General features: G+C 56.1%; 1 protein-coding gene across 1 annotated transcript in view; it reads right to left on the bottom strand.

Annotated features, from left to right (window-relative positions):
• Positions 1–15,844, bottom strand: part of DLGAP2 (DLG associated protein 2) — a 663,652-nt gene that overhangs the window by 196,309 nt on the left and 451,499 nt on the right. The window contains exon 5 of the mRNA XM_079142912.1: positions 4,258–4,290. Coding sequence (XP_078999038.1) covers positions 4,258–4,290 — 33 coding nt within the window. The remainder of the gene's footprint in view (positions 1–4,257; positions 4,291–15,844) is intronic.

Genomic DNA, 15,844 nt, shown 5'->3' with positions numbered 1-15,844 from the left:
TACACTCCTGCTCGCCACGTCTGCATCCTAACAGCTCATCTTGCGTCTCACGTGGGCTGAGCAGCACAGCCCTGAGACGCTGTCCCTACTCTGGAGAGGACTTAGTGAGCTCTAGCCCTGCAGGCGGCCTTACCCACCTTCCACATCAGAGAATCTATTTGCTGAAGGGAAAATTAAGCCATAAAATGTAAACAAAGACAATCCACGAACTGGCATCTGCGGCCCTGCCAACTGTCTGTATTTTTTTCTTGTGGTCTTGCTAATAAGCAAATGGTAGCTATCACACGCCTATCAATGAAGTCTGAAAAGGACATACACTCTTAAATAATCTCCCTGCATCAAACCGACAGATGATACAGGAATGGAGCTGGAGAATATCACGCTAAGTTAAATAAACTTTTAATAAATAATAAATAGATGATCATCTAATAAATAGATGATCATCTAATAAATAGATGATACAGGAATTCTTGCTGTGTTGAGATAAACTAACAGTAGCTCTGTGGTTGTATGGCCAGTCACTTTGCTGTTTAAAATTAACAGTAACCACAAGGAACATGACACAAATCTTAACTGGCAAGATAGTACAACTGCGATTGTTCTTAGCAATCTCACCACTGTGTATCTGTTTTAGGATGGGTGTCTGCAGCAGCGGTGGGTCTGCACACAACCAACACACCCCCATACTTCAGGTGGGCCTGCACCCCAGGACTCACAGCTGGGTGACCTCTGCATTTTGACTCAGAAGAAAAAAGCCCATAAATAACATCAAATCCAAAAGCATCTCCCCTCATAGAAACAGCCCTCCAGCTCTCAGGAAGCTTGCGGTGCGGATGGGGAATGATGTGCATGTGGAACACTTGCGGTCTACACTTTATACACAGCTGGAATTGGGGCGCCCTGAAAAACAGGTCCTGCCACCCGAGGGGCCACAGCTGTAGAGTCCTGAGGCCTCAGTCTCCAACGGATGGGCCTCCTTGACTCCCTTACTTCACAGGTACCATTCTCTTCGACGATGCTGATTATCCACTCCTTACCAAAGAGCTAGCCCTCTCCAGCAGAGCTCATCACTGGGAAGCAGGGGGTGCTCCCCACCTCGGGGTACAGCCTGCAAGCAGGGGGCGCTCCCCACCTCAGAGTGCAGCCTGCAAGCAGGGGGCGCTCCCCACCTCAGAGTGCAGCCTGCAAGCAGGGGGTGCTCCCCACCTCAGGGGGTGCAGCCTGCAAGCAGGGGGTGCTCCCCACCTCAGAGTGCAGCCTGCAAGCAGGGGGTGCTCCCCACCTCAGGGGGTGCAGCCTCAGCAAGGGTGGGTCCCTGCAGCAGGGGTGCTCCCCACCTCAGAGTGCAGCCTGCAAGCAGGGGGTGCTCCCCACCTCAGAGTGCAGCCTGCAAGCAGGGGGTGTTCCCCACCTCAGGGGGTGCAGCCTGCAAGCAGGGGGTGCTCCCCACCTCAGAGTGCAGCCTGCAAGCAGGGGGTGTTCCCCACCTCAGGGGGTGCAGCCTACAAGCAGGGGGTGCTCCCCACCTTGGGGTACAGCCCGCAAGCAGGGGGTGCTCCCCACCTTGGGGTATAGCCTGCAAGCAGGGGGTGCTCCCCACCTCAGGGGGTGCAGCCTGCAAGCAGGGGGTGCTCCCCACCTCAGAGTGCAGCCTGCAAGCAGGGGGTGTTCCCCACCTCAGGGGGTGCAGCCTACAAGCAGGGGGTGCTCCCCACCTTGGGGTACAGCCCGCAAGCAGGGGGTGCTCCCCACCTTGGGGTATAGCCTGCAAGCAGGGGGTGCTCCCCTCCTCAGGGGGTGCAGCCTGGAAGCAGGGGGTGCTCCCCACCTCGGGGTACAGCCTGCAAGCAGGGGGCGCTCCCCACCTCGGGGTACAGCCTGCAAGCAGGGGGTTCTCCGCATCTCAGGGTGCAGCCTTGGAGGCATGGCTGCTAACAGCTTCCCTACAAGCAAGAGAAACCCTGGTGCCTCAACTCGGCCCCTCAGGAGGTGCAGCTGGCTCTGAGCTGCTGGGCGCCAGGCCCCCTGTCCCTGATCTCTCCTGAGCAGGGGTCTGTGGGCTAATAGACACTGCCAAAGAAACGGCTGAACAGAAGCGGATTCCAGATTCCACTCCTGCGCCCGGCCAGCTCTCAGACTAATCACTTCAATGATTTAAAACATCTGAGGATTCATCTGAAAAGACAAGCGCAGCTAAGACAAGCGCAGCTAAGACAAGCGCAGCTAAGACAAGCGCAGCTAAGACAAGCGCACCTAAGACAAGCGTGCAGAACCCTTCTAGCTTTCTCTGATCTGGAGCAATTACACCCATGTATCTGAGCCCAGGAGGCCCCAGGCACCATGTCACATGGGGAGGGATGGGGCGTAAAAGCAGCCAGCCCTACCACCCCAACCCACCCTCCAGACCCTGACCTCAGCTGGACGCTCCTGCCTGCCCTATGGTCTCTCCTGACTGGGATATTCTGCATGGAGTCAAGTCTGTCTCCTGTTAAATACCTACAGGTTGATCCAGGCTCTAGGGCACTGGGTCCCTCTCCCGTGGCACACAGCTCAGCTGGCTCTGGCTGGTGTTGGTGACGTGCAGTTAGACCAGGGTGGGAGACAGGCACCCGAGGTGGCCAGGTGGGGATGCTGGTGGGATGGCTCAGGGTGTGGGGCTGGGAATGTCGAGCAGGGGCCACCCACTTCTCTGCACACAAGTTCACTGCGGCATCTCAGGTCCACCAGGCGACCAGGTCGACTTTGGCTGCACCCCATAGCCCAGGACGTTCACAGAAATGGGCCAACACCCACCATGTTGAGCGCTCTGCAGCCTGAAACCCCCTCCTCAGCATACTTCACCACACCACACCGACACAGGACAGCCCTGAACCGTGTGCAGCAGGGCACAATTTACGCAGCGCACAACCCTTGGTGGGACACACAACATCAGGAACATCAGACGAGAAGAAGCACGACCCGTCCATACCCTGTGCACGTAGTTTGCATTTCACACAGAGCACAAGGAACTGTCCCCAAGGGCACAGACACAGAGGGGAAGCCAGCAGGACTCTCGCTCCTGGCTGGGAACGACAGGAGAAGCTGTGGGAGCAGAAGCCAAGGGACACAAGACAGGTTGGGGACCTTGCAGCCCACAGCTGCCTTGGCATCGCCAGAAGAGAGGACACCCTCCAGGACCGTGCCCTCACACACGGACCCCATTGAGAAGCTGCCTGGAAATGGCCCAGACACAGAGGCTTTGCACAAAGGGAAAGGCACCACACTAAGACATGAGCTACTGACTTCATCACGCTGCTTCAAGTATGTACACACACTCGGGCACCCAGAACTCAGAAAGCTTGGCCAGAAGCCCCAGTTGCCTCCCAGGTTGAGAAAAGCACGCGTGGTAGAATTTCCAAGTTAGCCTGCATTCTCTTGTTTTTCAGTTATTGGGTAAGATCTAAGTGGATCTGAGTGGATCTGAGTGGATCTAAGCTGCAGCACTGAGCAGACTAGTCCCCAGTGTCGGGCTCCTGGGGCACCTGCAGGCCTTTGGTACTGGGAGGCAGGCCAGGGCCAGGCTGTCTCCCCAGCTTCTGAGGCTACATGTTTTTGAGCCAATTTGCATCTTTTTGCTGCAAGCAAACTACAGAACCAGAACCCAGCTTAAACTGGAGTCCCCGCCAATGGGGTGAGCTGTTTGCATGGGGTGAGCTGTTTGCATGGGATGAGCTGTTTGCCTGGGGTGAGCTGTTTGCACGTATTCTTTATCTCCCAAATCGCAACATTGAAAACCCTGCACAGTCTTTCCCTATCTTGGAACATAGCTAACAATGGTCAGCTCAGGAGCTGCACTCTTAACTGTCATAGACGTGTGAGACTCCATGAAAATCAAACTCTGTATACTGTCGACTGTCAGAGACAGCCAGCAATGGCCGAATGCCACTTGGTTCCAAATGCTGACCACCACTGGCACCTTCAGTAATACATTTAAAGCCAATAAATATGTTTTGATACCTATTGTTTGGAGAAAAGTAACTAAAATTTGCAAATCAAAAACAGAAGAAAGAAGAGAAAGTCTTGCAGTTGGCTGTGCATCGATTCTTCTCTTCCTGCCTGGTGCTCAGGTGCCTCACTTCACTCCTTTCCATCAGACACCATAAAGAATACACTTCCAATGGTGCATTCTCTAACAAGCCCCAGCGACCGTCACATCAAGGCAGCCTGCACCCCCACGGCGTCCCCACCTGAGCAGGTGAACAAGGCGGAAGTACTCACCTTCCGGCTCCCCGCAGAGGGTGCACTGTGACTCTGCAACAAAACAGACAGAGAGAAGCATTACTGCCAGGGTGCAGACTGTGCGGCGCAGACTACACACAGCCATACACCACAGCTCCACCGACAGGGAGCAGCTGGACGGCTCCAGAGCCCTCTGAGGCCTCGGTAGACACAGCCATTCTGACCTTGCACTTCAGCAGGTTTTACTTAAAACCACCACTGACAGATGTCTTATGTGTTACATTGTATTAAAATAATGGCCTCACTCTGTCATAGGCACAGGCACCGTCAGATACGTTTCCATCACTGCACATGGCTCAGCACACTCAAGCTATTTAGATGGAAAAAGGACAGTATATTTTACCATTTAATTTCACATTTAAACCTTTAGTTTGCCTAACACTCTGTTATATCTCCTATCCCCTTTGAGGCACAAAAATTATGAGCAAAAGTAAACTGTATTTCAGTAGAACCACTGAAGTCTACGACTGCGGATTGAACCCTCTACAAAGAGGCCGTGACTTTGTGTTGGTTCTGTGGAACCAACCAAGAAGCCTGGGCAGAGGCACTGTAACCTGACCCCACAGCCCGTAAGCACACGTGCACCCTGCGTGGGGAACTGGACTTCTGACCAGGTAGACCTGTGTCTGGGCCGGCTGTCTTCAACTCTCCTGCAGGGCCTTGGGCAGGGGACCCCTCAGCTCTGACACAGGTGCAGTGATGTTCACCACGGGGCTGGGGAGGGTTAAGGAGCCAGCCATCAGTGTGAAGCTGCAGGAGGACCCAGGGGAGCACCTAGAGGACCCAGGGGAGCTGCAGGAGGATGCAGGGGAGCACCTGGAGGACCCAGGGGAGCACCTGGGGGACACCAGGGGAGCACTGGCAGGACACCAGGGGAGCTGCTGGAGGACACCAGGGGAGCTGCTGGAGGACCCAGGGGAGTACCTGGAGGACCCAGGGGAGCATCTGGAGGACCCAGGGGAGCTGCTGGAAGACCCAGGGGAGCTGCTGGAGGACACCAGGGGAGCACCTGGAGGACACCATGGGAGCTGCTGGAGGACACCAGGGGAGCACCTGGAGGACACCATGGGAGCTGCTGGAGGACACCAGGGGAGCACCTGGAGGACTCATGGGAGCACCTGGAGGACTCAGGGGAGCTGTATGTCAAGGGTCTCATCTAAATGAGAATGAGAAGAAGTCTCTTATTCACTGTCCATGAGGATGGCCCTTGTGGGCGGTGGGAGGGAGGAGGGCCCTAGGTGGAGGGACCAAGAGACCATGGCCTTTGCTCACAGGGGCAGGGGAGAGGACTGGTGTGGGGAAGGACTCTGATGGTCATGTAAAGAAGTGACTCATCTAAACTAAACAGGCTCTGAATGATTCCTGTCTGGGTGGTGACTTGCCCAACCCTTCCCTGCACAGGCCATGGGGTGGGGGGAGGGAGCCAGAAGCCAGTTCTCCAAGACCTCGCCTGTGTCGGGGGGTGGCCAGGATCCTGTGCACCCTTGAGCATAAACACCAAGCCAGACCCAAGCCTTCTGCAAGACAAAAATGGCAAACCCAGAAACGGAGATCTCAAAGTCCTGACACTGAGCATACCAACCAGACAGGGAGGAGGTCTATCTGCCCTCTCCCAACACCAGCAGCAGAGCCACAGAGCAGGCCCTTCCAGGGCTGAGGTCCTGGGGTGCAGTGCCACAGGGTGGAGATGGGCACAGGAACGACCTCACAGAACCAGAAGAGTTGAAGCTGGTCCTTCCCCAGCGCTGGCCAGGGACATACCGCATCCTCCCAGAGACCCCCAGAGCTCATCAGGGACACGCCCCACCCCCGCAGAGCTGGCCACTGCATGCACTGACCCCCCTGCAGAGCTGCCATGGACGTGCACCACCCCATCCCCGGCTGCCCATGGCACACGCCACATCTTTCTGGAAATCATGGGAACTGGGAACACCAAGGACCGCCTAGGCAGCAAGAGGACCCGTTTCTAAGGCCATGCTCCCCAGCTGACCCCCAGGTGCAGTGTGCAAAGGGTCCATTCCCCACATAGTCCTGGGAGACTCAGAGGAGGACCGGCAGAGGCCCTGTGAGCCCTGCTCTCAGCAGGAGTAGAGTCCACAATAGCAGCCCTGCACACACACACGGCCACAGAAACAGTGTGGCGTCCTTCACCCAGAGAAGCAGTGTCAGGGGTCCCACACCAGAAGCCGCACCTCACAGACTGTTTCAAATAGGAACAGCAGCTGGAAGTCCACCCAGGACCTGTGCTGGAGGTTCCCAGGCTGCACCTGCTCTGCCCATCCACAATGGACAGCCTCAGCCTTGGCACAACCAGCCCTCTCCCTGCCACAGCACTGTGCCCCTGCATGTGCTTCCAACCTAACTCTGGACTGCTCTCCAACTAGGAGCACTGCCCAGTCGACCTCAGAGGTGGCCCAGGCCGCATCTTCTGACCAGCACCCTTGCCGTCAAGGACCCACGCATTCAAGTCCACCCTCCAAGTCCAAAACCGTGCTCACAGCAACTGCACACTGCTGATGCTTCTGCTGATCCAACCCGCAATCAAGCTCTCCCAGAAGCCTGCAAGGAGGTGGGCTCAGCTGGTGGTCCACCACCTTCTGGGGATGCGATCTGAGACAGCCGCTTCAGACCGAGGTGTCGATGCTGTAAGCCTCATCGCCGTGTTTCCAGCAGGATTTAGGGAGCGTCCCCCTGTGTGCTGAGCCTAGCCACGGGCCCGCCTTGCCATGATGGGGCGCTCTCCCCACCTTTCTCCACAGAGGCCCACCACAAGCCCCGGGAGGATCAGGAGAAGTGGTGAGGGTCCACGCTCTTTCCAACAGAAGCATCTTGGGGATGTGAACCTGGGTCGAAGCAGCTGACTCGACCAGAATGAGTCGAGGATGCTCAGCGTGCTGGGATCTTCAACAAAGCATTCCCGGGGTCTTGAGCACATTCCCACACGCAGGACGCACCAGCCTGGCACAAGGAGGCAGGTGGGGTCAGTCCGCTTCCTGTTTTCCAGGTCGCAGTCTGCGGCAGCAATGCCACTATCAGCTGAAACAGCCCCAGAATAAACATCTGGGCCATGTCACCCAGGACACTCCTGAAGGTAACAACCCCATGCCACACTGCAAACCCTCACTCCCTCTCGGCCTCCACTGCCCACATCAGGGTCCTGGAGAGGAGGCCAGGCAGCCCAAAGTGTCAAGAGGGCACTGCAGGAGATGTCAGAGCAGCGAAACCTGAGGAGACATGGAACACACTGCAGCCATGAACTCCCCACAGAGCGCACAGAGAGCTGCAGTTTAGCCAGTGACCCCGGGTTTCCCAGAGAAGGGAGAGTGCACCAGAGAAAGGAGCTAGAGGCAGCACACTGTGCAGACCACACATCAGGCCTGCCCGTCCTGCAGGGACCTCAAGGCAGGCACGCACTTTGCACAGAGGAATGTGGACACTCAAAACCCAGCCTGACTGCACATCGATCCACTGTCCTTCCTTCAGTCAGAGAAATGTGAACAGGAGAGGGTCCTCGTAGAGAGCTAGGTCACGCCAACGGAAATACAGGACATGCATCTTTCCTGGTGTCAAGACCCTTCAGTGAGGAGGAGCACGTGTGCGCCAGCTGGTGCAGACAACCCACCATGAGGGGGAAGGGCCCATGAGCCAGCAGGTGTAGACCTGCGGTGCTGTGAGCCAGCGGGTGTAGACCCAGAGTGAGGACTGGGGAGCTGTGCTGCAGCAGGTGTAGACCTGTGGTGCTGTGAGCCAGCGGGTGTAGACCCAGAATGAGGACCGGGGAGCTGTGCTGCAGCAGGTATTGAAGGCTTAGTCCCTTCCCTGTGGCCCTGTAGCAGGCTGTGCAGCTTCAGATGGAGCGGGGTGGTTGCTAACTGGGGCAAGCCCTCAAGGGGTTACTGGGCTCAGCCACTTCCTGACTGGTCTCCACCTCCCACCACCCGAGGTGAGCAGTCTCCTCTGCCACATCCCTCCCCCATGGGGCTCTGCCTCACCACAGCACAAAACCACAGGGCCCCCCAGCCATGCACTGAAACCCCTGAACTGTCAGCCAAAATACACATCCCTCCTTTAAGCCGATTAGTTCTGTCTCAATGGCAGGCCAGCACCGCAGGCCAGGTCCTCCCTGTCGGCGCAGAGATGAAGCAGGTCTTCTGGGAGGTGGGACCTGGGCAGCTTCCTGCGATCGGGTGGGCAGCAGGCAGGGCAGGTGTTGGGGTTGCTTCTCTGGAGTGAGTGGTGGTCCTCCCACGCTCCAGCAGGGGCTGCCTTCCTCACGGGCTGCCCCAGAAGCCTGCCTTGTGGCAGGAGGAGCCAGGCAGGTGCAAACCTCAGGATGTCTGGATCCCAGGGTGGTCCTGAGGAGGGGCAGGGAAGGGACAGGAGAGGCAGCAGCGTCCCAGGTAGGCAGTGTCCAGCAGGGATGGCAGCAGTGAGAGTCAGCAGAGGCTATGCGGGGAGCATGTCTGCATCAAGGCCTACTCTGGGACCTTCGTCATCTCAGCTCCTGTGACACTGAGAAATGACTGGGACACAGAGTAGCTGCAGGACCACAGTTCAATCACGATTCCCCACGGAATACGATCTCACACATCTCACACAGGAACGTGTGGCTCATTCCCCCATAGAGCAGTGACGGGCCGTGTTCGAGGGCTCAGATCCCAGCATGCCAGTGGACTGGGGGGCCTGACCTGATGCCAATGTTGGCCCTCGAGCCTTGGATTTCCCATCTCATCCCCATTCAAGGGTGGACAAGCCAGTGCTGGCAGCAAAGGGAACAAGACCCCCATGGCACAGGGCCCAGTGGCAGGCACCAGGCTGGGGCTAGTGAACTGCTGGGCTCTGCCCGCATTCTCTGCCTCCTGCCATACCAGGGACCCTCCAAGCCTTGGTGCTCACTGTCCTCTGACCCCAGGATCCTGTGTGCAGGGGAGGGCATGCTCCTTACAGAATTCCAGAGCAGGACCAGTGTGTTACTCCCTCCCCAGGGAGCACCAGCTGAAAGCACACCTGAGGCAGAGGGCCTGAGGGGCACTGTGGTCAGGTCAGCACCAGAGCAAACCATGAGCCAGGAGAGTCACACTAAGGCAGGCTGATGGACAGGGACGGGGAGGTCATATCAGCACCAGTGCGGACCGTGAGCTGGAGAGCGTGCACTAAGGCATGCTGATGGACAGGGACGGGGAGGTCACATCAGCACCGTGACCTGGAGTGCAGACCGTGCAGTGCAGACCGTGAGCTGGAGAGCCACACTAAGGCAGAGAAACAGTTCATTCCCAAAGCATCACAGTGTGCCCAGCAAGAGTGTGACCCACACTTTCTTGGATGAGGTGTGCAGCTGTTTGGAAATGTCCATTTATTCCTCGCAAGGCTGGTGGTTGAAGCCAGGCCCTAGCCCACGACAGGCAAGTGCTCCACCACTGAGTACTGCATCCTGCATGCATCACTTTATTTCCCAGGAGAGGGCTGCATGTCTCAGCGTGAGCTCCTCAAGCGTCCTGTCTGTGGAGCAGACTCCATTCACACACGCTTGAAAGGAGTGCCTGGCTCTGCACATGGAGAAGTGTTCACACGTGCTCTCTTCCTGCCTCGTGGTGGACAGCCTGGACACCCCCCCCCACAAACCCCCTGAGGTGAAGGTGCAGGTGATGGGACACAGCTCCTGTGTCCTGTGCTCAGATGCCCAGCAGGCAGTGGCTGCAGCAGGCCAAGCAGGTGCAGCCAATTGACCAAAACTCCAGGCCAGAGGAAATCTCAAGGTCACAGTGGGGACACCACTCTCCAGAGGCCTCTCCAAACCCAGCCACAAATGCAAGCACACCATGCAGAGGAGGCCTCCCTCTACTTGAGCAGGACACCTCAGGGGTCAGCACCAAGCAGAAGCCTAGCTGAGAAGGGATGCAGGCGAAGGCTTGGGGCAAGGAGGCTGTGGCACAGAGGCCCTGCCTCCCCTGCCTCCCCAGCTGGGATGGAGACTGAGGGGAGCAGCCCCACTGCTGCCTCCCTGTCCTCTACCTCAAGGCCCTCATGACCCCACCCCACTCCACAGGAGCTCTGGACGGAACTGGAGAGGCCTGGCCACGGCAGACCAGCCCCAGGGCCGCTAGTGCCTCTCCAGCCAGCAGGGTCTTGGCCACCATCTTGCAAACAGGCACTTGCCTGTCCAAGCCAGGCCACACGTCACCCGCTCACAGCATGCCAGCGTGGCAGCTTGACTACCAGCTGCGAGTCACAGACGGCTTACCATGCAGCCTGCACGTGGGGCGGCAGGGCCATGTGACACGTGACCACACGGTGTGCATGTGTGACGTGACGCCATGACGTGACTGTGTCGGCAAGCCTGTAACATGACTGACATCACCGCCAAGGGCCTGGCTCCTGCCTACGCTGTGATCTGTGGGCCTGGTGCCCACGTGCTGGAGTGTCCTACAGGAGCACACAGAGACATTGCTCTTCAGGTGTTTAGGGAGACTCATCGTGGGCCAGCGTGGAATGGGGACAGACCCTGTAGCAGCCTGGCGACTGGCCATGTGCATTTAGCAGTGCGTGGAGGGCCGGCGTGGCCAGAGCGGTTCACAGGCTACGGAGACCGTGGGGCTCGCGCTGGGGCCAGGCCGTGCGTGGGCCGGCAGCTGTGACAGTGCGTTGCGAGGTTTTTTCAGAACCTGCTGACACGTGAGCACACAGCAGCACGCTCCCACGTGCGGGACCACGACAACCCTCCACAGAGGCTCCATCTCCTCCGAGAAACGGTCCCACACGCCTCCCTCTGCACGTGCTGGTTATGTCCACTGCGTTCCTGCTCCGTCTGCCATTGGGGACGTGGCTGTGGTCCAAGTGGAAGACCCCTGTTCTTCAGCCTCCTCCCGTGGCCGGGGAGTATGCGGTGCAGACACAGAGCTGCAGTCCCCACCCAGCCAGACTGCTCTCCAGAGGCAGCCCCCAGGCTCGTGCTTGACTTTGGAACGAGTCTGGGGGGCAGAGTTTACCTTCAGAATGCGCTTGATTTAGGAAAGCTAATCACTTACTGGACTCTGAGGAAAACAGCATCAGCCTGTTCCTCCTGCAGACCATTCTGCACCTGCTCCCATGTTGGAAGTGACCAAGAGCCCCGGGGCAGGTCTTCCAGGGCAGCCTCTGCAGCGGCCCAGACACAGTCCTCGTCAGAACCAAGTGGATGCACACTGGCGGCCTGAAGCCCACTTGGTTGTGGCGAGGCTCCCGGGCAGGCCAGCATCCAGCTGCCAGTCGGCCAGTCCGCTCCAAAGCACATGCTCAACACCAAGAGCCCTCCTTCCCCAGATCCAGGAGGACAGCGCCGCCCTTCCCGTCAGCTCCACTGTTCCCGGGGAATGGCTTCTGAGTCTGTCCCAGTTCTGTCGCTTTGATATCACAGCCCACACAACAGACCCCTCCAGGAGCCCGGGGGCCCAGGGGCCATGCTGCTGCCATTGCTCGTCTGTCTCATGGCTCTGTGGGTCAGCCATCTGCTTTCATGCCTTTAATACCACTCGTCCATGCCCAAGAGGCCCAGCCTCACATTCTTAGCCCGCAGGCCTGCCAGTGCCATGCTCCTGGGCTGAAGCCCAGCATGCTATCCTCAGAGATGCCAGTGTCCAGTCCAGATCTGAAAATGTCCCCCTTTGCACAATGCAGCCACACCCACCCAGCCTCACCAGGGTCTCTGGTTTCTTCCTGCCAGGCCTGGTGCCTCTGCCCAGGCCCCCGAGGCCCTTGCCACCGCTGTGCCTGCCAGTGTTTCAGCTGGCACCCTGCATCGCTGCCAGCGTGAGCACGGAGGATTCTGGGGCGGGCTTCGGGACATGCCAGTGGCCTCCCCACGCTCTGCCCAGCGGGTCCAGCCCGAACCTCTGAGGCAGGTCACGGGAGCACGGCTGCCCGGACTCGGGTCCATCCAGCTCTGCAGGGCATCGTCTCGTCCTCCCCGCAGCAGCAGCTCGGTCCACACAGCCAGTCAGGGCAGAAGCACGGAGGGCGGCCTCCCTGACACCTCTCAGCCCTAACTCCAGAGTCACGGAGCCACCGCCCGAGCACCCAGCACAGCCCACAAGCATCCCCGGCCTCTGCCGGAGCCTCCCAGCTGGCTGCCCCTGTCCAGCACCCACTGAGGTGAACTGAAAGCACACACCTGACCACACCTGGTCCTCTTCTGACCCCCTGGTGTTCTGCCTCACATCCAGAGAGAAGCTGCTGTCCCCTCAGCACCTGCAAAGCCTCACACTTCAGAGTCTGCTCCCTGGCCGGCCGAGCACGGGCCCCACGCGGAGCCAGGGCTATATCCCAGGCGGGAGCGGAACTGACCCACAGCTTCCCTCTCTGGAACATCTCCGAGTCTTCACACAGGTGCCTTCTGTTCAGGGGAGACGCCCTGCACAGACCCTCTCATCTGTGGGCACTGCTGCGCCCCTCCTGATGTGCCCCTGCCTGTGCTCACAGGTGCTGCTCACCTCTGCCTCTACCCAGGTGCATACGGGCACCCTGAAGAGTCCCCTCTGCCGCCAGCTCGAGACCTCCAGAATGAGCTAACTAAGTGCGGACCTGCTGCCCGCTGCCAGGACGGGGAAAGCCGCAGGACCACGGGCACTGGGCCTTCAGCAGGGGGTGCTGTCTCCCACGTCTCAGCCAGGTGGGGCGGCGCCTGGCACGCTGGCCTGAGACCGACCCCGATGTGGACGTGAGGACCCATCCTGGGCAGTGGAGCAGCCACCAGGCCACAGGCAGAACCGGGACAGTGGGTGGTGCCCATCAGAGATGCCTCCATATGGCCCAAGGGGAAAGGCCTAAGTGGGGGGCCAGAAATGCCAAGCTGGTCCCTGTGCCCTCTGCCCTCCATAACTGTCCCAGGACCCCAAGGCTGGACCTTGCCTGCCTGCCCTGCATCGCATCAGGCAGACCAACATCCTTCCTCCCTGCAGGTCCTGGGGTCCCCGGAGTTGTAGCTGAGGGTCTGGAGGTCTCCATCCTTCATTCTCCGTCCTGAGGACACTGGAGCCCAGTGGCCGTGCACTCACTGGGTCATCACTGAATGAAGATCCTGCTGCTCAGAAAGAGAATGTCTCCAAGTCACATCTCACGGTATTGGTTCCTGCCCATCAGTCCAGTCTTAGAGTGCTGAACTCCCGCGTGCATTTTGTGCTATAAAAACGACGCTCACAAGGACCCCGAGTCATTCGCCCACAATCCCCAGGCTTCTGACTGTAGGGCACATGGACATGCACACGTCCTCAGGTGTAGATTTGCAGCTGCACACATGGGCACTGTGTGTCACCTATTACTGTGGGTAACTGCATGCACGTGCCAACACGGATACACACAGATACACACTGTGTATGTGTGAATCATACACAGGCTCCTCCTGCGTGTATGCCTTACATAGGCAGATTGGCACAGGTGTAGAGATGGGGACACATAAATAAGGTGTGGGTATCCTAACAGAGGAGGGTCCTCCCCTGGGTGCTCACGAATGCTTCTCAACACTTTCTGAGTAGGAGTTTTATGTCCCATAGGCACTAATGCCGTCTTCAGGAGACGCCACCTACTGCTCCCGCTGCGGTCAGAGGAAGGACCTGTGGACGGGGGAGGAGACAGGAAGAAGCCTATGGCACCTTGGCAGCCCCTGCAGCAAGCGCTCCAGCAGAAGGGCAGAGGGCCACTAGGTGGCCTTGAGGAGCAGTCAGTGCATTCAAAGGCACTGTCACGTCAGATCTGAATGAATGTAGAGGGAACGGATTTCTACGCTTCCAGATCCGACTATTCCAGAACTCTGCAACTCTGTGGCTGGGGGCTCTCCTGGATTGCTCAGTCTTCTTTGGACCAATTACCCACGTCCTGAGCACTAAATTGATGAGAAGTTATAGGGGGATAACAGAGCAAGCAGCAGAAGCCTGCAGGACCCCGTCTGTGACACAATTAAGACACTCTGTAGTCACCGCTCTCCCTGGAGCTGCAGTCAGTCACTGGTGGCCAGTAAAGTAACAGGGACAGGTGGCAGTCAGCACGCCCGCCACCAGGCGCCTGGCCCCACTGCATCTGTGTGTGCAGGACTGCGTGCGTCTTCCTGCCTGGCTCTGCCTGGGGGCAACTAGTGATTTAAAAAAATAACAGCTTTATTCAGATGTCACTCACTCACCGTGTAATTTCCCCTTTAAAACGCAAGCTCCTCATTCATGTATGTCAACAAAGCCTCTCAATTTCAAGAGTCAAATAGACCACAACACAATGACACTGGGAGACTGTAACACACCTCTCTCACCACTGGACAGATCTCCCAAACAGAAACTAAACAAAGAAACTACAGAACTAACAATACCATCAATAACTTAGACTTAACAGACATGCAGAATATCCATCCATCAACAAGAAAATACACTTTTTTCTTGGCCACACAAGGATCGTCATTCTCTAAAATAGACCATATCTTATGCCACAAAGCAACTCCTAGTAAATACAAAAACACGGAGATAATACCCTGCATTCAGATTATAATGGACTGAAATTAGAAATCAACAATAGAATAAAAAATAGAAACTACTCTAACACCTGGAGACTAAATAATACACTATTGAATAATGAATGGATAGTAGAAGAACTTAAGGATGAAATGAAAAAAATTCTTAGAGGTAAATGAGAACACTGATACAACATACCAAAATCTCTGGGAGGCTATGAAGGAAGTGCTAAGAGGAAAGTTCACTGCATGGAGCTCATTCATTAGAAGAATAAAAAGTCAACAGATAAATGACCTAACATTACATCTCAAAGCCCTAGTAAAGAAGAACAAAACAACACCAAAAACCAGTAGAAGACAGGAAATAATTAAATCAGAGCTGAAATCAATGAAATTGAAACAAAAGAAATAATTGAAAAAATTGACAAAACAAGAAGTTGGTTCTTTGAAAAAAATCAATAAAATTGACAAACCCCTAGCCATGCTAGTGAAGAGAGAAAACCCACATTACTGAAATATGTGATAAAAAAGGAAATATCACAACAGACACAAGTAAAATACAGAAGATAATTAGAAACTCTTTTGAAAATATACACTCCAATAAAATACAATAACTTGAAGATATTGAGAGATTTCTAGAGACATATGACCTAGATAAACTGAATCAGGAGGTCATTTATGACTTAAAGAGAACAATTTCAAGTAGTGAAATAGAATATGCCATTAAAAGCCTACTATTCCAATCCCAGGACCAGATGAATTCTCAGCTGAGCTCTACAAGACCTTCCAAGAAGAATTAACACCAATACTCCTCAAATTTTTCCGTGAAATAGAAAAGGAGGGAACCCTTCCAAATTCATTTGATGAGGCTAATATCACCTTGACACCAAAACCAGACAAAGACACATCAAGGAAAGAAAACTTCAGATCAATATCCCTGATGAACACAGATGTATAAATTCTCAATGAAATTCTGTCAACTTGCATACAATATTAAAAAGATAGTGCAACATGATCAAGTGGTGTTCATCCCAGGGATGCAGGGTTGGTTCAACATGGAAATCTATTAGCATAACTCATCACATCAATAGACTTAAAAAC

The sequence above is a fragment of the Sciurus vulgaris genome, assembly GCF_902686455.1.
Source record: "Sciurus vulgaris genome assembly, chromosome: 5".
NCBI lineage: Eukaryota > Metazoa > Chordata > Mammalia > Rodentia > Sciuridae > Sciurus > Sciurus vulgaris.
The sequence above is the reverse complement of the archived record's forward strand: the minus strand, read 5'-3'. Positions and strand labels throughout refer to the sequence as shown.